Source organism: Amia ocellicauda, chromosome 9, assembly GCF_036373705.1.
Source record: "Amia ocellicauda isolate fAmiCal2 chromosome 9, fAmiCal2.hap1, whole genome shotgun sequence".
In the NCBI taxonomy this organism is placed as follows: Eukaryota; Metazoa; Chordata; class Actinopteri; order Amiiformes; family Amiidae; genus Amia; species Amia ocellicauda.
Genome location: NC_089858.1, coordinates 26,978,820 through 27,004,824, shown reverse-complemented (window position 1 = coordinate 27,004,824; position 26,005 = coordinate 26,978,820). Strand labels below are relative to the sequence as shown.

The following is a 26,005-nucleotide window of genomic DNA, read 5'->3' as shown; positions in this document are numbered from 1 at the left end:
TTTATTTTTTACCTTCCTTATGGTGAAAAAAATAACTATTGTGTTAGGTTCCTGGTCTGGTTACAAATGACATGTTGGTTATGCAAAATACTGTGTTCTGGGTCACAATTGTGAATGATTTATGAATACGCAGAAACATCTGTCTCTAAAATTACAGTCCTTGACATCACATCCTAGAACTGGGCTCTGGTTCTCACTCAGACACTGCAGAGCACACCATAATTAGCCCACATATTTTATTGACATCAAAAGTAAAATGCTGATTGTACATATTTTGTGTCCTATAGTGGTGATTGAGTCTCCTGAAGAGAAGAAAGGAGAAAAGATCTATCTTTACACCCATTTAAAGCAGCAACCCATCTGGTAGGTACCGTCCCAAATGCCACTAATTTATTTATTATATTGTGTGTTTCAATGCCATGTTTTGTCCAAGACTATAAATACAATAAGACCTTTTATTGTGAACATACTATGGTCAGTCACTGTGACAACACATCCCAGCACATCTATACTGAATATTGTGTTATATTGATAATGTTAGGCTTCACTGAATACACACTCAACACTGCGGTTTTGTCATCTCCCTTATGTTTGTATTCAGGTGTTTTTCCAACACTTCAATTTTGCTCCATTTCCTGGCACAACCCCCATCTTGCCTGGAATAGTTGCTGACATCGCAGATGCTAAATTAAGTGTAGAGTTGCTCTGTTACTTGTGGTCAAAAAAGAATAGAAAAAAACCCCACATTCTTTAAAAGTACAAATTGCATTCTTCCCCCGTATTTGTTTTTCTCATCTCAGGCACACCCTGCGGTTCTGGAACGCAGCGTTTTTTGACGCAGTTCACTGTGAGCGGAAGAAGAGGTCACCCACTACACGGTAAGTGAGCTTGTTGACATGTAGGGTAGAGCACTGAGTGCGTCTTTCCTCCTCCCACCAAAGGCCTCTGCAAGACTGGCGTCATTAGATCTTATTCTCAACTCTGATCAAGGCAGATATCCTGGAACACAGTCATTGTCACTGCTGTGCTTTGTAGTCGATATAGGCACAGAAAGAAACAAATTGGGCAAAGTTGCCTCCTCACTGATGTACCTGAAGCAAAATAGACAATTAATTTTACAAAGAATGGCACTGTAGCACTCAAATCGAATACCAACCCGTTCAATGCCTGTACTGACACGTTGTCACTGCATTCCCCGGGGTGAGTAGATAGTGATATAGAGTGATTGTGAGTGGCAGTGGATATAGAACATCTCTGGCCATCAAAGAAAATCAATTCTGTAGTTGATAATTTATAAAACCTCAAGCTGTTAATCCCGCTGTATGGAGGGCACATTCTTGGGTTTCAGATCCAGCCACTTGTGTTCCCTGTTACTGATTTAATAATCTATGGTGGTTTTTGTTTTTCTCAATTAAATGAAATGGAAAAATAATTACTTACTTTGCAGTGAATAAATTGAGATTCTTAGTCAAGTGTATCGTATTTAAGCCACATAAAGTAATTGAACTGTAACACCAAGAAGGCTGCAGGCAATGTAATTGGACTGAAGCTTTTGAGGACTTCTGTTGAAACGGGTTTTTAAATTTAAGCGCTTAACACTGTAATGGTTCCCGTTGGTTATGCATAATTAGCTACAGTACTGTGCAAAAGTTTTAGGCAGGTGTGAAAAAATGCTGTAAAGTAAGAATGCTTTAAAAAAGACATGTTCATAGATTATATTTATCATTTAACTAAATGCAAAGTGAGTGAACAGAAGAAAAAATCTACATCAAATCAATATTTGGTGTGACCACCCTTTGCCTTCAAAACAGCATCAGTTCTTCTAGGTAAACTTGCACACAGTTTGTGAAGGAACTCGGCAGGTAGGTTGGCCCAAACATCTTGGAGAACTAACCACAGTTCTTCTGTGGATTTAGGCAGCCTCAGTTGCTTCTCTCTCTTCATGTAATCCCAGACAGACTCGATGATGTTGAGATCAGGGCTCTGTGGGGGCCATACCATCACTTCCAGGACTCTTTGTTCTTCTTTACACTGAAGATAGTTCTTAATGACTGTCGCTGTATGTTTGGGGTCGTTGTCATGCTGCAGAATAAATTTGGGGCCAATCAGATGCCTCCCTGATGGTATTGATGGATAAGTATCTGCCTGTACTTCTCAGCATTGAGGAGACCATTAATTCTGACCAAATCCCAAACTCCATTTGCAGAAATGCAGCCCCAAACTTGCAAGGAACCTCCACTGTTGCCTGCAGACACTCTTTTGTGTACCGCTCTCCAGCCCTTCAGTGAACAAACTCCCTTCTGCTACAGTCAAATAATTCAAATTTAGACTTATCAGTCCAGAGCACCTGCTGCCATTTTTCTGAACCCCAGTTCCTGTTTTCATGCATAGTTGAGTCGCTTGGCCTTGTAGCCACTTCGGAGGTATGGCTTTTTGTCCGCAAGTCTTCCATGAAGGCCACTTCTGACCAGACTTCTCCGGACAGTAGATGGGTGTACCAGGGTCCCACTGTTTTCTGCCAATTCTGAGCTGATGGCACTGCTGGACATCTTCCGATTGTGAAGAGAAGTAAGCATGATGTATCTTTCATCTCCTGCAATAAGTTTCCTTGGCCGACCACTGCGTCTACGGTCCTCAACGTTGCCGTTTTGTTTGTGCTTCGTCAAAAGTGCATGGACAGCAAATCTGGAAACCCCTGTCTGCCTTGACATTTTCTACCTGGGAGAGACCTTGCTGATGCAGTATAACTACCTTGTGTCTGGTTGCTGTGCTCAGTCTTGCTGTGGTGTATGACTTTTGACAGTAAACTGTCTTCAGTAACCTCACCTTGTTAGCGGAGTTTGGCTGTTCCTCACCCAGTTTTATTCCTCCTACACAACTGTTTCTGTTTCAGTTAATGATTGTGTTTCAACCTACATATTGAATTGATGATCATTAGCACCTGCTTGGTATAATTGTTTAATCAAACACCTGACTATATGCCTACAAAATCCCTGACTTTGTGCAAGTGAACCTAGAAGAATTGATGCTGTTTTTGAAGGCAAAGGGTGGTCACACCAAATATGGATTTGATGTAGATTTTTGTTCTGTTCACTCACTTTGCATTTAGTTAATTGATAAATATAATCTATTAACATGTCTATTTTTGAAAGCATTTTTACTTTAAAGCATTTTTTCACACCTGCCTAAACCTTTTGCTCAGTACTGTACATGTAAAGTTTAATTTATTTGTGTAAAGTTAATAGGTATCTGAGTAAAATATGATTGCTCTCCAATCTCTGCTGTTTTGGGGGGGTTTAATTTTGTCTTCGGCTTTGGGAATACTCTAACAAGAATGTAATTAAGTTTCCTCTTTTTTCAGAATCGTGTTAATCAAATTATTTGTACAGCCATAAACAGGTTAGATAGGGTTGGCTAATAAAGGCATATTTAATGAAAAAAACAGTGTAGATGAGTGATGAATTAGTTGCAGGGAATGATAGGGGAACAAGCACTCTGTGTGTGTGTGTAATGGTAAACTGGGGCATGCCAACTTCTGTAACAAGCTGATCTTTAAGTGGACGGCTCATTGAAGGTTAAGGGGAAACGAAAATGGTTGTTAAGTGGACTTTTGCCAAGATACTAATTAGTAGACAGCTGAACTACATCGTTTACTGAAAGGGAAGTTTGTAATTCACTCCTTTCTCAGATTGTCACTGCCTTTGAGAAGAGCTTTTATAATCTTTATATATATATATATATATATATATATATATATATATATATATATACACACATTTCTTATAAACTTTATATTCTCTATTTAAGATTATTGTTTTATATAAAATAAATTAAGAAATAAAACCAAATTCTTTGCTTCAAGCTTGCTCTCTTGCTTTGTGTCGAGCTTATATATACTGCCACATATTTACCATAAGGAACCAGACGCCACCAGTGTGACATAATGCGACTGCACTTACATGCACTGTTGTTTATCTTCCGTTTGTCATCAGCTTCTTCTTCTTCTTCTTCTTCTTCTTCTTCTTCTTCTTCTTCTTCTTCTTCTTCTTCTTCTTCTTCTTCTTCTTCTTCTTCTTCTTCTTCTTCTTCTTCTTCTTCTTCTTCTTCTTCTTCTTCTTCTTCTTCTTCTTCTTCTTCTTCTTCTTCTTCTTCTTCTTCTTCTTCTTCTTCTTCTTCTTCTTCTTCTTCTTCTTCTTCTTCTTCTTCTTCTTCTTCGATTATTTCTTCTGGTCTCTGCTTCATACTTTGCATGCATCTTTAACCCTTTGTTTCCCTGTGCCCTGCTGCCTCTGCAGGAAGACTGCTGAGGAGGAGAAAGAAGAGAGGTCTGTCTGTCTGTCATTCTGTTCACTCTTAGTTACTGCCCTTAGATTGAACTTCAGTATGTATCTCCATAATTTGTACTGAGAAATACAAAACAAGAAAACTCACAAAGCAAAGGGAAGGTATATAGAATCCCCTCGTCAGTGTACATTGGTGTATTCACAGGACTGGCAGGGAAGACCCTTATCTCTTGGTACATGTGGGTAGAAAATCAAATGGAGAAAAACACATAAACAGATTGATAACACATGAAATTTAGAATCTATGTAAGTTTTATATTTTTTCTCCCAGCATTAAATATGTTCTGGTACACCTGTAATAACAGTAAAGTTATGGATTGTGTGTTTGCCATACCTCTGCACATTATCTGTTTGAATTGATTCAGAACCGTCTCAGATTGCATTTTAATAACTTATTGACTGGGTTTCCCTTTAGAAGAAGAAAGTACCTCTAGCGGCAATCATCAGATTACCCATTTTGATGTAATCCAGGCCTTAGTTTGTCAGACCCCAGTGTAGTTTATGTATTTTCTCTCCAAGTACCTTTACCAATATGCAGCTTCCAGGTTGATTTTCACGTCTACCTGCATAAGCTGAAAGAAGGAATGAGGCCAGACCTCCAGTGTTTGAAAATATGAGGATGGATTATTTTGAAATATAGATAAAACCATTGAAGCCTGCCTCTCGATCCGACAGGAAACCTTACTGTAATGGACCAATAAATGACAATGATGTACTCAAGGACTTAACAGTTTTGATAAGGAATAGGACAGCGTTTTAAAATGCATTACAATGCCATACTTATTACAGACCGAGCTCAGTTCCTCATGCAAAATGCATACTGAACACATTTATCAGTTTTCATATTTCTGCATGAAAATGTGAAATATAGTAATGTCGTTTATACATTCAGCACGGCACTTTTTTAAATTGTGAACCCAAATAATTCAGTTCTTCACACATGACACAAGTTATTACATGCTTGCTTTCCAAGGCATTTTATTTTTGAAATTAGCATTTAAAGAAAAGGGACCCTACTCTTGGTCATGAACAAATAAGTATTAAGGTATACCTAGCATTTTTCTTTTCTTTTTTTTTCTTTTTTTACACAGATAACTTTAATTTTGTGATCTTAAAAAGAACATAAGAAATATTAGAAAAAGAGATCTACCTGTTCAAAAATCAACATTTAGAAACCTTAGAAAAGATATGTGCTAATATTGGGCGCAACCTCTATTTTGTGCTGTTCTTAATTTTTTCCCAGCTTTGACTTCTCTGTATTTTGCTTTTCAAACATCATGTTCTGTAACCATTTTCCATGTCAGTGTTAATCAGAAATGTGGTTTTGTATGTTTTCTGGTGGTTGTTTTATTTTACATTATCAACAAAGTATAGACTGAACTACCTGTTATTGACTTCTGAACACTGCATGGGGGATCTCTCTTCTCATTCATTAAGAAAACCATAGAGATATACATCTTTTGAGAAAAGAGCTTTCTTTGACACTTTGTTTGTACATCTCTTATTTAATCTTTCTTTAAGCAGTATGCAATGTAGTGAAGGAAAGAAAGTAAATATATATATATATATACACGTGTATTCACAACATGCATATATATAAACAGATTATGAATGGGATACATAATTCATGTATGTGATGTAATCCATTTGAATAAATGGATTCGTACATGATTGTCTGAAAGTCCTGTTCGGCCTTAAAAGCAAGACTTTTGCACTCAAATGTTTGGAAAGAGTATTCTGATAATAATGTAGTGAGCAATCATACAATTAACCATAGGGTTCTAGACTGTTAACATACCCAGACATCACCTGTGTCTTAAGATGTCTTACATATATTAGTAATGTCTTGAGACGTGTTCATGTGACTAAGACTAAGTGTGATGTCTGGGTATGAACTGACAACATGTATGGCTTAATAACCTCTGTGAAAGACCTGCTTTGCAATGGCCTTTATTGTTTAATATAAAAAAGTAATATCACAATGCAAGGAATATTTTTAGCCTTTGACCCTTTCACTTTGACATTCCCAGGGAAAAGTGGTGTCACATGACCCAGGAAGAGAAGGACGACAGCCTACGGTTCAATGAGAACATCACGTTTGGGCAGCTGGGGTGAGTTAATTGACATCTAAGCATGAAGCACTGTATCCAGTTTGCAAACATTCTCTGATTTAAATAATTGCCACAGGACCTGAAGACTTGTACCTCTCAAGCTTGGAGTAAAATATATGCATGGAAGGAGACATTGTATTTTATTTTTCTTTACAGAACATTCACCCACAACATGTTGGCCTTTGGACTTAGCAAGAAGCTCTGCAATGATTTCCTCAAGAAGCAGGCTGTTATCGGCAATCTGAATGAAGGTAGTACCATTTGCACAAAACCAAACATAAAAAAATAAAACTAAATTATGGTTGATAATGATGACACTTAAACAAGGGTCCTTATCTGATAATAAGGCCAGTCTGGGTCTCTGGGGTTACTCATTTTAAGCCACCACTGGGAGGTTATAGGGGTGTGGGAACCTCTTTTTTTCATGGTTATTCATCTGTTTTTTAATGCAAATGTCATTAAACTGCAAAACTAGTTCCACACCTCTGAGGAAGGAGAAGGGACGACGTTAACAATCTAGTCTTTGAACAATAAGTGCCAAGTATCTATGCAATGGGTTGTATTATTATTATTATTATTATTATTATTATTATTATTATTATTATCTATTTCTTGGCAGACACCCTTATCCAGGGTGACTTACAAAATAAGCACAAATGTTGTATGTTGGAATTAGTAAGACAAATAAGGTGTATTTTAATTTGGAGACATTTCAGGACTGAGGAGGATATACAATCTGACGAAATTGTCAACGAATGTGTTTTAATTGTTTTTTGTGTGTTCTTCTTTCACAGAGCAATATAAGCTGCTTAGCGATCACATTGAACAGATGGCTGTGGAATAAGGTGCTGAACAAGCTGAAGTAAATGTAGCGGCTAGAGACGTCTTTTGTGCATGCCTAGCTAGCGTTAGAGTTATAAAGCCTGCAACGTGTTTTATTCCTACAAACTAGATTCTGGTCTTTAGTCTGTACACATCACTTCCCACTTGTTGATGTTAACTGTGGTGTAGCCCAGCATTCATATACACATGTTCACGCATGCCTTCCCCATGCATGCAAAATCTCAGAGGCGCCTTCACAGCGTGCAATAACAGGCTGCAAAAAGCTCTTGGTTCGTTTGGCGCCGAACCGCATGTTCGTTTTGGTCACTCAAAGACAAATGGTGAAACACAATTTTTTAAATTCTGACTACGATGACATGCCCAGCAAAATGTGATTTTTCTATTTTCTCAATCCAGTGACAAGTTTTTTGTTTTGTTTTTCTTACAACAACTGTTCTACAAAAACAAAAAGCACCGTGCAGTTTTATTTTGATATTAAATATGTCACGTGTAAATTAGATGGGGATTTAGTTAAGCTACCATTCAAAGTATTATAGCAAGTATTGACAATATCCCGATTTATGCAAAATAAGAGTGGATATGTGAATCGATCCTTTTTTACAAGACATTTGGATGGAGAAGTTTATATGCATGGCCCTGTCACTTTGTTTGTTTTTGTTTTCTAGATGTTTAGTGCAAAATAACATCTGAAAACAATATACAAACATGAGGATTATTGCCCCTGCTGACAATAACATGGTTTAACTCCGATACGCTTCGCAAGGCCATTTCCTTTAAGTCAAGTCCTTTCAGAAACTGGTTTTGCTGGAATAGTCAGATTTATAGACTTATAGGCAACTCATTATTAAACAACAGGCAGTTACTTCAGATACAATTGTGAATGGACCAAGTGAAAAATGCGAAAATGTGATCTAAACTTCTCCATCCACTGTTGCCGATTGAGACAAATGGTGGTTTAACACAACCTTCTAGAACGGTCGCTAACTTCTGATGTCAGTTTCCTTGCCACTGGAGAAACAGATTCATTTTTTATCTACACTTAACTGTCCCTATGCATGTTGTCATACAATACAAAGAAGCCATGGACTGCAATGAGGTGTGATTGGAAGGGAAGTCCAAACTGTCCTAAAAGTGCCTTTGATGTACCTGAAGGTATTAATTTTGACCACTAATTTCAAGACAATATCAAATAAAATAAAAAAGTATTATTCATATTCACTATTCCTGTTCTGGACCTATTGAACACCACGGCAGAATATGGCAACAGCAACATCACAATTTCAAGCATTAATTCAAGAGTATAGAACTGCAGAATCAGTCATGTTGAAGATTTTGACTGGTGTTTAGTCTGTACTTAAGTGTAGGTCGAAGTGCAATAGTTACTAATGCATGCATTTTTAGGGTAGAAAACAAGCCAGTGCAAATGTCCTAGAAAAAAATGATGACATACATTTTGAGTGTACCGTAATATATGTGGTAGACTTTATAGTTTAGATGTACATGTTGAGGTGTATCATTAGCAAATCCATCTCCTGCTTAGTGTGCCTGTCATAGATGTAGAAAGGCTTTTAAATCCCTCTCAGATATGTGCTCCAATCAGTGAGCCTCTCATTGTTCTAGGCCTTAGGCTGAGACTGAGGCAGTTTGGGGTTGTCTTGAGTGCCTGGATCAGTCTCAGCCAGGCAGCAACAGAGAAATGCAATGAAGTGTCTGATTTGTTACATTATTACTCATGTAAGTTAATCCTTTAGTAGACGACTTTATCCCAAACAATACATAGAATTTATCAGAATGTGAAGTCATCTGAAGCAGAACTGTCTGAGGTAATCGAGTGGCTGCGTTTTTTCAGCGCTTTAATCGATTTAACTCAACCCTCGGTGGCTGACCTGTAAGTATTAGATTGAAGAGAACATTGCTTGAGAACACGTCGTTCGATCGTCTTTTTTCTTTGTAATACTGGCTGACCCACCTTGTGGTCTTTATAGCCATATAAGGCAATCGACGTGCAGGGAGCAGGACAGTGTCTCGGTCTTATCTTAGCCAAAAGGCCTCTTCATCACAGACGGCACTGGATGTCAGTCGAAGGAGGGAGATTGGTGAAGCGTTTTGTCATTTGCAACGGGCACTACGGGCAACGGTTGATTTAGCAATTCATTAAAGCGTGCAAAAAGTTGTTGAGAGGTATTGTGTAGTGATACTTGAGAGGATAATTAGATTTAGGATTATCCCGTGCGTTATTCTACTGTTATAAATGAACTGTTTTGATTTTTGATTTTAGGTTTGCCTGTGACTGGTTTGTCATTTGAAACCAAATGCCCCAGAATATATGTAAAACTGCTGAAATGTTGCACTAAGTATTTTGAAAGACATTTATTTTCTCTACAAAATAATATATCATTTTTGATGAATAATGTGTTCAGGTTTGTCAGATGTTTATCGCATCTGTTATGCTTAGTTGTCTTTACTCTAATTGTATGACACTTTATATTTTGATACCTTTTATGCTTTTGTCAAACATGAAAACTTGCCTGAAAGGTTTGAACCGTTTGCATGTTAAGATTTATGAGAAAGAAACTAGTCCACTAATCTAGCAAATGTCCCAATGCAGTCCCAGTGAATTACCAGTTGGTGGCAGTGATGGGCTGTCAGTGGCCATCTCATTTGTTTTACTCATGTGAAAAACAGATCTGCATCTGTTTAGTTTTTTTTTGTCAGGTTATAACTGTTTCCCATAAAGCTATAATTTCAAAAGCCATTTTTGGAAAATGTGTTAACTTCTTTGTGATTGTGTCTGTTTTGCAGAATTGCAGAAGATCCAGCTGTCACAGTAGTTTCATTTTGAAGTTTCTCTGTTACATTTTAATTTCTGAATCTCCACTTTAATGGATGTTACAATGATGTGTTTTGGTCAAACCAGCTTAGAGCCAGTTACCATGCAGCTCCATAATCAGGTCTACCTGACCATGACTATTTGATTATTTTATATAAAAAAAGTTAAATCAAATCTAAAAATAGAAGCATGTAGTCAACATGTTTGTGCGAAACCCAAAAGACAAGAGCACAGAATGTCTACAATTACATAGATTGAAACCAATAGAATACAATGAACAGTTCATCTGCAGGTAGACATTACTGTCAGTGGTAAGCAGTGAATTATTCACAACGCTTACTATGATAGTCACTCTGGTTGTAATGCATTCTCCCCCGTCAGTTTGTATCAAAATACCTTGGCAGACAAGAAGGAAGAAATGTGAAACAATATATATCTTTTATCCTCTCTTTATTTCGTTTTTCTTGTTGTTGTATGAAATGGTATATGTATTACATGTTAAACATGTTTGTTTTTATTTATATGTGTGTAAGATTGCATAATTGTATTATCCAAATTACTGTGACATAAGTGAGATGAAGTCGTGCTGTTTTGAACACTTCAGTTACTCAGAAAGCAGACGATTCCATTAAGGCACATTTCAACTTCGATGTGGAGGAAATGCATTATGATCTTGGTGCCACGTTAAGACGCTTCCTCAAACTATTTTGGTTGCATATGTTTGGTTGCATAAAAGTATAACTGTTCAATCATTTTATTGTTGATTCCATATTGTTTCCATTCAACTCTCAATCTATTTTTATTAACCGAAAAGGCTGAGTACAACAAATTGGGAGACAGCTCATGTAATTCAATGTATATCATACTATTGTGCAAATGCCCTTCCTATGTGGTAATGCTGCCGTATCCCAGCAGATTTATTGAATTTTGTAGACGAAGTATTATATTTGTGAAAGTGGCACTTTAATTAGTTAGTTTTAGAGTGTATCTATGGATTCATATATCTATATCTATATAGATATATATCTATATCTATATCTCCTCTCAAATTCCAAAACAATATGCTTTGGGGTGAGAGGGGATAATTAAAGTCCAGTATGATGATTATACCCATTTTGTCTTCTGTTTAATTGTCTGTCATGCAAGCATCTATAATTGTATTCATATCTGACTTGTGGTAGCACATTGACACAGTGGGTGCTATAGAGGAACTTAATAGAGATTTCTAGTCCTGTACTATAATTTTATTTTGTTCTTTCTGCTCTCAGTTATGGGCAAAAAGTGTATGGAAACATGTGGAGTTTGTTAATACTGTGTTATTTAAAAAAGAAAATGTAAGTGTCAAAGTAGTTTATAAATGTGATGCATGGTGATCCTCTGGGTGGAAAAATATGTATTTTTGTGTCAAGACTGCCCATCTAGCTTGTGAAAAGTCCATGGACAAGGATTCGATTAAAGATATTTTGTAACATTTACACGTTTTGTCTTGCTTTGTGTGTTTTTGTATGCCTTGGTTGAGGGTTAAAGTAGATTAAATTATTACCTTGGCTATTAAAACAGGGAAAGGCAATACCTTTGGAAGGCTGTGTGTAAGTGACAGCCAGAAGGTCTACTGGTTTAGAGTTAGGCTTTCTTCGGCCAGTAACTGATGTGTAATCTCTGGAACAGTCATTTCCAGTTTGATGGGGATGATGTTGAGTTTAGGAAATGTGTTCATTCCTTAAATGAGTTGGGATTTATTTGGCTCTTCTTGTGTGTTTAACTCCTTGGGTTGGGGGTGGAAAACCCTAAATGGGGGGAAAAAAAGGCTACAAAAGCCATGAGAAATCATACCCAGCTGACTGAAGTCCTTAAATGTGCCAGTTAAAACGGCACAATGCCTAGAAAAGAGGGAGAGGGGAGGGGGTGGTATTGTTTTTAATGTTCACCCCATGGGGGTTTGGTGCCAAACAACACATGGCCAGTTTGTGATGCCAGGTGTCCTGCTGTCATTTAGCTTTGCTTTGGTGGTGGTGGTGAGCTGAGGGTAGGGGGTGGCAGCTTCCCATATTTTTCTCCTAATTTTATGGAACATTCAAACGCAGGTCTCCCCAGCAGGCCACTTCCTGTTGTGAAGTCGGGAGAGACAATCGAGGGGAAGCAAACGGTGTGCCAGTCATTAAACTGTGATAAGACCCGCCAGCGTGATTTATCAGCCGTGTCTGTGCCGCACTGGATGGCTTGTGCTGATAAAGCATTTTTATATGCAGTGATTAGAGGGCCATTGTTTTCATTGTGAATCTAGGTTGACAACTGTTATGTTTTGTCATCTGGAAAAAAAAAATAGGCCTCCGTTGTGGCAATGCCCACACTTCTGGACAGGCTGTCAATTATTATCATAACCTTTTAAAAACGAGTAATGCATTTGAAAGCACCAGCTAAGATGAACATTTGGCAGTGAATGTCAATTAATTTGACCGGTGGTTGGCCAAGGAAAGGCAAGCAGTTTATTAAATAACTTAAGTTTGTTCCAGTTTCTGGAACTATTTTTCAAACTGTAGTGAATCTGATGCATGTAATTAGAAAAGAAAACTGATATCAATGTTTATTTCATAAGAAAAATATATTGGTGCCTAATAAGTGTTAGCTTTCTAAGTAATACATTTATACTCTCCGCAATGTGTCTCAGACCAATTATTAGAAGCTAAATATGTTATTCTCATGAAGATGGAACATATCTATACAAATATTGGTTTGTGGTATGTTCTGTGGAGGAGGGTGTCTGGAAATGTCGAATGAAGAGTTCACTATCATATATAACGCAACTTGTGCCTCTTTCGGTTTCCAGCTGACAGTTTACTGAAAATCTCTTTTGTTCTTGCCAAGGTAAACGATTATGGGCACATGCAAAAGAATGGAAAACAAATGCAAGAGCAAATCTTTTGTGTGTGTGTGTGTGTGTGTGTGTATTTTCAGAAACCGTGTAAACTGACTTCACCACACCCTGAGAGAGTTTAACTGAAGCCCATGTCTACTTGAATAGCAGTCCTTATTAGCACTAGAGGGTTTTCCTCAATTCTCAGTGAACTAGAAGCTTAATCACTAAACTGACACATTTAATTACAGTCATGAACACAGCAGGAGAAATATCAGGTCGAAGCTACAGTGAAGTAAATATTGTCAGCCTTGCGGTTTCTCTTGTGACCAAAAGGGATTTATTCATGGGCACCAATGAACAGGGGGGTCAATGTAAATACATGTTCCCAAATGTCTTTGTTTATTATGTGTGGTTTGAGGAAAACTTTTTTTAAGTCTTCCCATAAATGAAATGTAGGAATATGAAAATACAACAGATCTGAGAGGCCATAAACTTACATATGAGGGAAAGGCAAGCTCTAAACATTTCTTTTTTTGTAAAGTTTATTTAACATGGTCAAGGAAAGCTGTTTTTTTTTTTTTTTTTACAGCACCTTTGAAATGCAAATTACCTCAGGGACACTTAAGACACATTAGGGGAATTAGTCAGCAATTACTTTGAAATGAAGGTGTGAAATGTGCTCTTTAACATGTGGGTGCCAGTTGTTTACATCTTATCAGATTTGCTATCTGCATGCTGGTGGGAATGGTGAGCCCTTAAACTCCCAAAAGGGACAGGACACTTCTGTTTTCTATCCTCTTAACAGGGCTTCCACAATTGATGGCATAAAGCAGAGGTTTAGCACTCAATCTCCTACTACAAGGGGGAAAGCACTTTATTTAAAGTTGGTATCATATTGTCATATCATTCTTGATTGACACCACCCATTTAATTGTAACTTGATTTTAGATGTGGGTGTTGAATAGAACAAACAGTATTGCTTATATCTGTAAATACAATTGCTCCAGAATAAGATGATAATAATAATCAGCACCAAGGAATAAAGTCAGTCTAAAAAGTGCAAGCAATCTTTAATGCAAGCCATTTTCTTTTCAAAAATGTTGGGGTACATATCACCCTGTACCACTGAGTAAATAGTGGGAATTCATACTGTTTAGCTGAAAGGTGATAAATCCTTTATTACAGTTTCCTACTGTGTGTTAAAGCAGGGTGGGACAGCATGGAGGGATTGCTGAGCACAAGGTATCAATCTGAAGCCGCTCTGAAGGGAGCGCTGATAACAGAAACCTTCTCACAGCCTCTGACATCATAGAGGGGCATCAGAGAGCTCCGAGTCCTGACAGCTTGCTGTAAAAAACCTGTCAGGTTGACTGATTACCCACTGATCTGTTATCAGCCGTGTGTGAGAATGGTGTCACACCTGTGTTTTTTTTAATATGAATTTTGTTTATTAGGGTGCTAGTTGGGAGGGTGTCTGTACCCCTGTTAAGGCAGTTTCCAGTTCCCCCTGCAACCCTTTCATGTAGGTGTCAAATGGGGTTCATTGCTCCCAGCACATTATGATTTTACAGCTTTTTCGATGGGACAGTTTGGTCCCACCCTTTAAGACTTAATGAGACTGCTTTCCTGCCCTTTTGTTGAGTTAACGCAGTGGTCCACTAGTTAGTTTAATGACATTAGCTACCAGCATTCTTTGATACAGTTCATCACTTGATGAAAAATGTTTTTTTACATTGGCAGGATCAGGGAACATATAACAGCTTAAAACACACGTCCCAAAATCAGATTATAGAAGCCTTTGTGAGCAAACAAGTTGTTAAACATTTAATTGGAAATTGGAAAGTAAGCCATACATTCAGCATATTTTTAAATCACTACCTGTGGTTATTTTTTTCAGACTTCCCTTCAAGGTAAGCATATCAGGGGGGCATGGACTTGTTGAAAATGGCTGTATATGAATCCTTTATACAATCTAGTAGTCCCAAGGCTCCCATTAATCAGACGAGCAATGAATAATTTATATAACTATTTTGGTCCAATCACCCATCTCAGTGTGCTTTACAATGCCAGGTCTCGGTAGGTCATAGGAAGCGTACAGTCAAACAATGCAGTACAAGTATTAAAATCAAAGGTCAGACTACAAAAAACAAACACACTTCAGTTCATGTTGTTTTAATTATCAAGCATTAGCACAAGAAGTCTAGGGTGTAAAAGTAGTAGGTATAAACAGATACATGATGCCCTTTTGCTGCCACCAGGCACTTATTGTTATAAGAGATTTTTCTTGGGAACACAAACATACCCATGTGAATTGAGGCATCCTTCTATGAATACTGCATTAATCTTGCCAGTGAAATGAAAAGGAGAATTCCGGGAAATATGACCCACAAAGCATTTCCAGTCAAACAGTTAACTTTTTTGTTTAACGGGATTTCACTGCTACCTCTCTTTGACCATCAAAATAAATGTAACACTCTCAAATGAGACATACTTCAAATAAAAACATCCTCATATACTTCACCTATTAATAGATAATAGTAGGTGACTTTCTTTCCACCACTCCTTTTCATAGAATCAAATAGTTTATTTTTCTTGGAGAACTGTGCTGAACAACAAGCAGGATTCAGGGATATTTATTTGGCGGATGCCTTGATCCAAGTTGACTTAGACGGGTTATGGGTACGATACAGAGAAAAAACAACTGAAAATGAGCCCAGTAAGTTACAAAGTTCAGAAGTTCACAATGCAGGAAACAGTGTAAAAAGAGCATAAGAGATGTAAAACATTCAATAGGACATGACAGTAAAGTGGGATACAAGCAGAGACACCAGCAGGTTTAACGCAACATCATATTGTAATTCATTTCAATTTGAGATGCTAGATTTGGTTCTATTTCATATTATGTATTATATAGCTATTTCATATCATATTATATCCTGTTTTTATACTTCCTGGATATGAGGGTTTCTTTTACATTCTTAATTTTTAATGCACCCCAATTTTTTCCTGCAGGTGGTGCTCTTTCACTTCTTTCAGAGCAGGACCAACAGAATTGCTTGGCGAAAGAAACTACTCTAGAGCACCCTTAGGGATGTGCATCAGATCTTTATTTTGTTAGCTATCAAATATGGAAACAAACCAGGAGTCCAATGCAAAAAGCAGGTCACCCCATTCATAATTTTGAGTTTTAAACACCCAGTCCCAGGACCTTGGCTGCATACTTGGGTAGCATTATATTGTTTTACCCCACCATACTTACATTCACTCTAAAGATGTATTTCATGTGTCTGTGTTGTTTAACCGTGTCTGACTCAAAACTGCCTCCACCCCACCCACCACTGAAAATCTCCTTTCTTAACTGGATTGTGTTTTTTTTTTTTTTCTGTCTCACTTTTTTGTACATTTTCCTTTGTTGTGACATTTGGAGTCACTCTGGTTCACTTCAAAGTGTACCTATGCTATAGGTTTCATAAAGATTAGCCTCAGTAAGACTCTTAAAAGACATCAATCTCCTGGCAGTAATCAAAATAAAAATCTGGGAATTTGGGAATAAATCTGGTGTCTTATTGAATCTATAGTGTTTCACAGGGATTCTGTTCCAAGTTTTTTTTCTGAACTTACGTAAATGAGCACGCGAGATGAACAACCTCAAAGGGCCGTATTGTTTTGGGAACAGGTGGGGTGGGTTTCCCTGGCAATAACAAGAGTAAATGCTAATCTTATCAATCTGTCCAGGATACCCTTCGCTTCCCCGCGATATGTTTGGATTTCGAAAATTGTTTTTGGCAAGGAGATGATGTAGCACGGCGTGTAATTTAACACCTCCACAAACTGCTGTGTCAGCTGTTCTCTTGCTTTTTCTCAACAAGACTAGGAAGAGCATCACACCACATCTTCCTGCGTTAAGTGATTGATCATGTGAGTCAGATCAGCGCTGTACCTAAGGACCCGTGACTCCAGAATCGCTGATGATTTCTACACGGGCCTGAAATTGTTCTTATCTGATGAGCTGCAAAAGAATGCAACAATGCAAATATATACTCCTCTAAAATCTGTGAAACACTATGAAATTTCCATGAAATCCAAAATAAATATGTAAATTGGTGTTGTTTTAATTCATCAAAGAACTGTACTTTTTCTTAGTATGGTTTTATGAAAACACTAAGGTTGGTATAATGTATATATAAATAATATACCCTCTTATTCTTCTTCTTCTTCTTAATGAAGTATTTCTTGTTTTGTGCCTTTCTCAGAAGGAGGAACATTTTTCAGATCTGACTTCAGACTAAAGAAAGAGGCCCACATGACCCACTGGGTGGCAGGATGTGGATGTGTTACAGGTGGCTCTCTTGGTCTTTTGTCTTGGTCTGCCCAGACGAATTTAGTATTCAGCTCCTTGGCATTTCCAGCACATTCTTGGCGAGGGAAGGAGAGTGGAAGTGAGGGAGAGAGGTTTCCATGACAGGGCAGGCTTTCTCTCTCAGCACACTCTGCTGCAAATCAATAGTCAGCTCCCTACACTGACTTCAACCTCTTCTATTCCATTGTCTTCTTTCTATGCACAGACTAAGGGGACCACAGTGCCTGAATTGACTGAACTAATTTCTGCTCTTTTAATAGTCTGTCTTGTCACCGTCTGTGCTAAATTCAGTTTGCAATTGCAGAAACAGCTCCATTAAATAAATATCACTGATGTTCACAAGATGCCCGCTGGGTACGATTCGCTACACTGCAGTATTTCTGTCATCTTTAACCAGATATTGATTAAAATATTGTTTAAAATAATATATATGTATATAAATATGAACAAACCAAAACCAAATCAAACCTGTTCTATTTGCTCATCAAAAATGTTCCTTTATTAACCTTTTTAAGGGTTCTTTGGATTTATTTGTAGATTTAATACACTCTTTATTGTCATGTTAGCTACTGTTTCACAAACATCCTATTCTGCTGTAGAATTGTAGCAGTAGTTGCAGTAAATTTAGGGTCAAAACATTTTGATCCACTATAGCAACACAAAACCAGTACTGTACTTTACCACTCGTTTCTCTCTCTCTCTCTCCTGCTCTGAATGCATGTTTCCTGTCATTTGGGCTGTAGTTCATCTCATCTACTGTTTTGCAGCTGGCGTGAGAGTTTGCTAACAAAGGAGGCTAACAGGTCTCCCAGAATTGCAGAATCCAAACTTATATTCCAGACAAGCTATAGTCCAAGTACAGCTCCTCAGGGCAAATTAGGAGGAAAATCGGAAAATTCAGACACCCACAAATCAGAACCCGTCGAGAGGGTTGGGACCCCACACTTCTCCGGTATTAAACCTAAAACCCTCGCGGTTGACCGAAGACAGATGAGTCACTGGGAAAGGTGTCAGGATAGATGTCTTTTACATGTAATTCGGAGAAACATGGCAGGGATTATAGGTCTAGGAGCCGCGTGTTTGTCTTTCCACTCGAACGTTTCCATTTTCGACCGTTTTTACGTTTTTGCTCCATGCATTTTCCAGCCTTTGACTGCCCAAGTATGCCAAAAAAAGGATCCCTCTCGGACAGCCAGCTGGCACTGAGAAACTTTTGACTGCTGTGCCCCAAATCCGCCCCCCCCACAACCTCGTAGCTGACCCACCCCCACCGATATCCTTCTCTAAACCTCTTCAAATGCAATCAAAATATAATTGATCTTTAATTATTATTCCCTAAACAAACAAGTGCATATGGTAAAAATGCATCTCTATCATGGTTCTTAATATGAATTCCACACCACCATGGACAGGGATGGTATGTGGTCCACACAGCACTCCTTGAATTACCAAAATGCATGTTCAAGAATATCACCCAGTCTGACTTGTATTAAACTCATAGCGACCGACATTTGAAAAGGGGTCTTCAGGGAAATTTTACACATGTAAAGCAATAGAGAACGCCTCTGATATTAGACATCTAAAGACGATCCCTTTGCTGTAGTTGATCCCAAGCTAAAAACAAGAGTTCAGGAATTCAAATCCAGCCCAATCAGCTCGGCCTTGGAGCACCAAACTAAAAGACTGCTTGTTTAACATCCACTAGAGGGAAATAGATACCAGAAAACAAGAAAGAACCCCTGCTGACCACAGACCACCGCAGCCACTCAGGACCAGCAAATGGTTGTAATCAGTTGCAGCAAGAAAGGTTCACTTGGCGCTTTAAGATGTTTGCTCTTTGCATTCTTTCCTGAATTAGTCTTGTAACCTTGAATGTTTCTTTTCCTGTGAAATCAAGCAGGCGGCGGCAAGCGGAACGTAGAGGAACCCATCTGCCAACCCCCTGTGCTCCATCATGCCGGAGCACTCATTCCCCTGTTCGTTGTGTTCACTCACTCATTCATTAACTTGAAATGGAGAAGAGCCCCGACTCCTGAACCTACTTGATTAAGACCCCGACCTGTCAGCTCTGTAATTAAGCAGCAGTCGACAAGCTATTCTTTCCACGCTCAGCTCTTAACGCGGAGCCATTTCTGCAGTGACCCACTGCCAGCTAATAGGACAGGGAATGTCACTCAGTTGGGAATGGCTCATTGGCAGAGGTGGGTCCAGGTGCTCAGTGATTTCGGCTATTGTGCGTCCAACAGGAGGACAAGAATGCGCCTGTCAATCAATGCAAAGAAAAGGCTTCCATGCTAATAGGAACCTGACTTCCTAGGAGACAGCAGCATTCACTCAGGTCATTGTTACAAAAGGGTGATATCAGTGGGTGAGTCAAAATCACAGAGAAAAGACCTTCCACTAGAGTTCATCAAAAGCTTAACAGATTAATCTTATTTTGTGCAAGGTCAATATGTTTGAATACAAAAGTATTACAAAGTATTACACACACAAACACACACACACATATATACATATTTGGGTTTTATGGATTTTGGGGGGAAAACTATTAACAGAACAGTCATGGAAATGTTATAGAATAAATTAACTTTTTCAAAACAGCTGGATGAGCTCTAAGGGATTCAATGACCTGTTCTGGTTTTGAAAGCTTTCTTATATTCTTATAAGTATGGGTGGGTCATGAAAGGATTAGGCAGCCCAGTGTAATTATTTGTGTTATTGTGTTCATCATTTTAACTAGCTCACGGCTGGGAGGCTAAACTAGACCATCTTCATTAAAATGTCAGTTTTGATAAACATGAGCCCTGTATCACTCAGCAGGATTTTCCTTCTGGACCCTTTATTCCATTCCTGTTAGTAGCACTGACAACGCAAGGTTCAGAGTAGTGCCTGAGGTTTGCCACTCTTCAGAAACATAGGCCATCGCCCTAGATCTGGAGTTTCCTTCTGGTTTCCTCTCCAACTGCCCTCTAAATGGAGCCCTCCATGACTCTTAATTTCAGTTCTTAAAAAGCAGGTGATTTTAAGGTATCAGTCAAATTGAATATGTAACTTTATAGGAGCTGTAAAACTAAAACATGGCTAATTAGTTCAGCTACATTCTGTGACAGGAACACCAAAGCAAGTGTGCAGTTCTGAGCGTTCATCAGTCTGCCATTACAAATAGCTTGGCCACTCACTCATTAGAAAATAACTTGCCGGGTATTGGAGCCAGGTGTGAGTTAGGTAAACTGCCGTCAGCAGCTGTATTGTGACTCTCCCAGTTGCTTGCGTGCTTCTTGCTACTTTTACTCAGTTGTTACTCAGATGGGTGTCCTTGCCATGAACCATACCATACAGCTGATGGAAGCAAAAAAAACAAGAATTAAAAAGAAAGAAAGAAAGAGAAAGAATGATTGCTGGATACGAGCACTTCTGAGTCTGGGTGGGTTGTTGAAACGCTTTAGTTAATGTGGTTTCTTAGCAAATGCCAAGAGTTGCTCTGTGTACCATTACAAGCTTGAGTGAGGAAGATCAGTCAGGCAGCATGGTTTTTTTTTTTCTCCGAACCTCGGCAAATGAAAACACAACCACGGGGTAATCCGTATGTGATTCCCAGCTTTCTCCTAGAGAGATAAGGATGACTGAAACAGTGAACAGGTGGCTAGACGTTTGCTTTGGGATGGCTTGACATCGATGCTTGAACTCACGGAAGCGTGACTGTAGGTCCATGAGGATTGTGTTTACATTGCATCGGGATTAACTAGGTCTGCGATTTGACAGAATCAAAGGCCGGGATTAAATCAAAACTGTGAGGCGGCTTTATTGATCGTCAAATGCTTCTTTCTTCAACTTCTTCTACTATATAAATAAAACTGCTATCAAGTTACATGTCTGTAGTTTGATATTAGAGGGTGGGTCAAAGTCCTGACTTAATCTGCAGAGAAGTACACAGAGAAATAATGTATTGCATAAATTAAAACAATGAAAAAATGACAGTGACAACACTCAGTTTTTCCAAAGTTAATCTTCGTAATCTTGTGATTTAGGTTTTAGTAGCTCTTGCAAATTTGGGGTGAATTCTACTGTTTTTGGTAAGATACTTATTTCTGAGTGAGCTGTCATTTTATTTATTTTAATTTGTTAAAGAATGGCTTTCATTAGTGGTTGTTTTTCAGCTCATACATCTACAATGTACATGGTAGATTGTCTAATGGTAATCACTGCTAAATTAACCCAGTCTGCTTTCACCACCACAGAGGAAATATCATTCGATTTCCAAAGCCGATGTGTTTCAAGAGAACATGTTTCTCAAGATTCACTGTTCACCATCTCTCTCAATCACTTTTCTGTGCACTACAGGAAGTCTCTGATTGTTTTCTTAACTGTACAATTTCCTTCTCAAGGGTGGTATGCCTTGGTGTCCCAGACAGGGCGACATAGCTTTCGTTAATGCATTAAGGAATGGATGATATTTGCTATGTATTGAAAAGCATGACATCCCGAGTTCCCTTGACAATAACCCAAAGAATAATAACAATAACTAAAAATAATTCCAACTAAATGTGTTTGAAGCTGATTTTAACTATATAGTTCGCTGTATTTGTCATGGTCTAAGGAGTTTAAGAATATATTGAAAAGTAAGTTTGGTATGACTAGTTGGCCTGGACTTGAGAGAGAGAGAGAGAGAGAGAGAGAGAGAGAGAGAGAGAGAGAAAATGGGGTGTTTTTATGATGTCAGCTCCTGCCAATAAGATTTTGAATCTAATAACATATAATAAGGAGGCTTTGTTTACCCGTTGGCTTCTAAAATCAAATAAGAAAGGCTGTATTGAATTTTATTGATGTGCAAATTAAGTGTGACACCCATATAAGTATTTTTTTTTCTTTACCTGAGGTGTAATTATATCATTTAGACATCTTAATTCCTAGGCCTCTGTGGGTTGTCAGTACCTTGGTTTATTGATGTTATAAATTGGATCTCTCCTTTGATCTTGCAATGAACCGCCAGTGGCAGAACATTTTATATTTACCCCATGTTTTTCTCAGATGGCTTTTTTCCAGGAAACCAATTGAATTAATATCATTTTAATTGGCTTCCTGTATAATTACTCAACAAAATGGTCCACCATTCAGTCAGAAACCTTTTTTTTCTTAAAACAGAGGTTAGTTTCTTTATTTTTATACAATCTCTTTCTCCCCGTCATCAAGAACTGTAGTTTCAGTGAAGTGATTAGTACCCAATTGTGGCTTGTAGGCCCCATTTCTAGCTATGTGATACTGGGTAAGAAACCTGTAGGGGATATATGATCTACCATTCAGAGCAATCTAGAGAACCTGAGGTAGAATGAAACAAAAGAGACTTCACGTTTAAAATAAGCAGCAAACCACCCTGCTAATGACCCACGCTCTCTTTTACACACACAGACACACATGTGAAGCACAGATCTCCCTTAACAATCACTAAGACACACGTTTCCAATCCTTGCTCCTCGTTATTTCCAGGTCCCAATGAACTCTAATCTCTTTCTAGATTGGAGCCTTTAACCATTCTTACTATTGCTTTAAAAAAACAGCAGCGCGTTTTGCTGGGGGGGGAGATAAGGTTTTGAATATCACACTGTATCTAATAATAGTATTAATATTTGTATAATATCTCTATTTTTCAGGGAGGACATGATGACATGTATTTGCTCAATATGATTTTCCTATATTACTCTGCTCAGTCAAAATTGTCCCCCACAGCCCTCGTGTTGCAGCTCCTAATGGCAAGTATGACACACAGGCTGGCATCTCACTCACAGTCATTTGGACAATCTGAGTGTCTGTGTCCTTTACTATCTTGGCAGCGCGAGATCTTTCCCCTGCTCCCGGCGTGTTTTCCTTTGAGCCTCTTAACTTTGGGACCACCAGTGTTTGTGGCAGTTCATGAAGTCAGTTTGCTGAAACTGTAGAAAACAGTCCACTGGTTTGGTTCCCATTGTCTACAGAGACCCATAATTTTGAACAAACCGTTACAAAAATAACAGACCTGGCCGTGGCAGTCTGGCCTGACGCACCAAATTAAGACGTCCCTGAGAGCTGGAGACCACCTAACAGAAGTTGCAGGGTCTTGCCAAGAATTAATATTGGAGGATTTATTTCCCAGTGCCTTCCGTTATATGAAACATGCAGTTGAGCTCCCGCTGCCTTGTGCAATGAGAGGCCCTTTCGGCAGGAGAGTGTTCTCACACAGGCAGTTTACTTTGCACGGGAAAAATAAGATACAATAAAAATACAAATCTGACATAACTCCTGAAGTAACGTTGGACTTTCTTTTAGTGTCCACATCACTAGTATGTGTATCATGTAGACATGTCGAAAATATTTGGTTGAGGGAGATGAGGACCTCATTTCCTGTTGTTCTCCAAATCACCTGTTGCATCCGTTTTTTTTTACACAAGGCATTATAGGACTTGGTAAAACAATACCTAAAGAGATATTAATGTCTAAACATGCAAACATGTCTGTCTCAGAAAAAAATACACATCAACAAGAGGTATTAATAGTGTTCATCACTTTTACACAAGTATTTGCTTATTTCTGAACGTACACTTCTTTTGCTCTGACTGGACAAAAGCCAGTAAGGTCCGAAAAACAAAAGAAGACAATTATTACAAAATAAGAAAGTAAAGAGGAATTGAAACTGTATACGTACTTTGTTTCACAGCATCTTCAACTATGACATTTGAAATGACAAATTCGGTCTGCAAAAACACAAGAGAAATTTAGAGTAGGCGGCACAGCTGTAGAGAGTGAATTAAATGTATATATACATCTATGTAATAGTATATATTGATTTATTGTTATTTAGCATGACATGAAATCTATTGTGATGTGCGAGCCTGCGCACTGGACACTTTGAGTACCTAACGTGTCGTGTTGAGCCGCTGCCTGCTCTTCGAGTGAGAACAACAGACGAATAACACATATTGGCCATGTTGCGCATAATTATTAAAATATACATTAAAAATGGACCACCTTTCTGAAATAAATCCTGCGGGTAAGCAAACTGTTCGGGAAACTGAATCCCTTGTGAATGCGCGCTGTAAAGGTGCATAATCCTCTATTATTGCGTGTGTTGTCAAGTTTTACATTATTGTTTGTTTTATTTCGATGATTTCATACGGTATATTTAACGACGACAACAAGAAAATACCGATGCGCGACTTTTTACATTTTATAAGTCATTGTGTTGTTGCGTCTTCTGACACGTGATTCGCGCGTTACATTGTAGTGTCGAAAACCATTGCGCAGGAAAGTTGTTATTTAGGGATTTTACTCTTTGTTACGTCAAGCAAACAAATGCAATTATACAATTAAATGGTAAAAAAGCTAATTCTTAAATGGTTTTAGATAATTTTCATGTGAAATGACAGTTACAGTTTTAATTAGTAGTAAAGTGATTATTTCCTAATTATGTCCTCTATATTACAGTGCTTATTATTATTATTATTATTATTATTATTATTATTATTATTATTATTATCAAAGCTTTTCTGTGCTTTTCAAGAAAATATTGGCTATATATGTACTGTAAAGTTTAATTTGAGCCAATTAAAACAAGGCTAGTGCATCAGAGAGCTTTGCTATTATTACTAACATTTGGCAGCTATTAAAGACTTCTCTGCAGCAATTTCCCTGACAGCCTTTTCGTTAATTTTCTAATTAATTAATCTCTCTGAGTCAGCAGATGGGTCATGAGGAACCTCCACTGAGTCATGCAGGTCAGCAAGATTGGATGCTTTTCTCCTGAGATATAATGTCCCTCTGCCTGGAGGAAACCACATATGCTGTGTGCAGAGAATAGAAATAACACTGAAACAAGTACATTAGGACAGACACAATGTATAGGATGGAGTATAATTTTTTTTGCTTTTCTGAATCTAGTTAGAAAGGACTTATGTTACAAATTGATATGTCGATCCCAAAATAGCAAGGTAAATCAACTTAGTGTGAAATGAAGCCTTTTGATATCAGTTTAAAAATTCCCTCTGTGTCAATGCTAAGTTGTTAGTGTGTGTGTGTTTGTTAGTTTAAGACAGTGCTAGTAAAACAACATTATTACCTGCCTGTTATTTTTTTTCACAAGGATCTTCAGCTCAAGACGAGTATTTTTTTATAACAAATATTTTGTCTTTTATTATTTGTTAAAATAAGACATAACTCCAGTCAAAGTCAAAGTCAAATTCCAGGCACCAAATCTAAGAGAGTGGAGATCTTTGAATTAATATCCTAAAAGGGATTTACATATTATTAAGCACAAAAGTGAAATCAAAGGACAGACAAGCAGAAAACAAACAAACAACACAAAAACAGGTGTGATGTGAAAATGATGACTAGGGTTAACAGTTTTTAAAAGACCTGTTTTTATTTGGGAATTAGCCTACCCCAACGCTGGGAATGTTGTTAAGCATAATAAACAGCAGCACAAGAATAACACAACTGTACGGCATATACAAAAACACTAGGGAAGCGATGGTCAACAGTTTCTAAAAGTCTCTAAAAATAGCCTTTGGTAAACCGTGAAAGCAAGAGGCACGTTTTAAATAAACAGTCATTTTTTTCTTTCTTTAAAAAAACAAAACTTATTTGTCTCATCTACATCATAAACCCTTGCCCTACAAAACAGCCATGGTTTCC

The 26,005-nt window shown here is 38.0% G+C and overlaps 1 protein-coding gene across 2 annotated transcripts in view; it reads left to right on the top strand.

Annotated features, from left to right (window-relative positions):
* Positions 1-11,602, top strand: part of kiaa0513 (KIAA0513 ortholog) — a 44,476-nt gene extending 32,874 nt beyond the window's left edge. The window contains exons 8-13 of one of the 2 annotated variants that reach the window (XM_066713964.1): positions 288-363; positions 801-878; positions 4,296-4,325; positions 6,374-6,454; positions 6,611-6,705; positions 7,249-11,602. In XM_066713964.1, coding sequence (XP_066570061.1) covers positions 288-363; positions 801-878; positions 4,296-4,325; positions 6,374-6,454; positions 6,611-6,705; positions 7,249-7,298 — 410 coding nt within the window. In that variant the 3' untranslated portion in view covers positions 7,299-11,602. The remainder of the gene's footprint in view (positions 1-287; positions 364-800; positions 879-4,295; positions 4,326-6,373; positions 6,455-6,610; positions 6,706-7,248) is intronic. The other variant, XM_066713965.1, reaches the window with a different exon arrangement.
* The last annotated feature ends 14,403 nt before the right edge of the window (positions 11,603-26,005 follow it).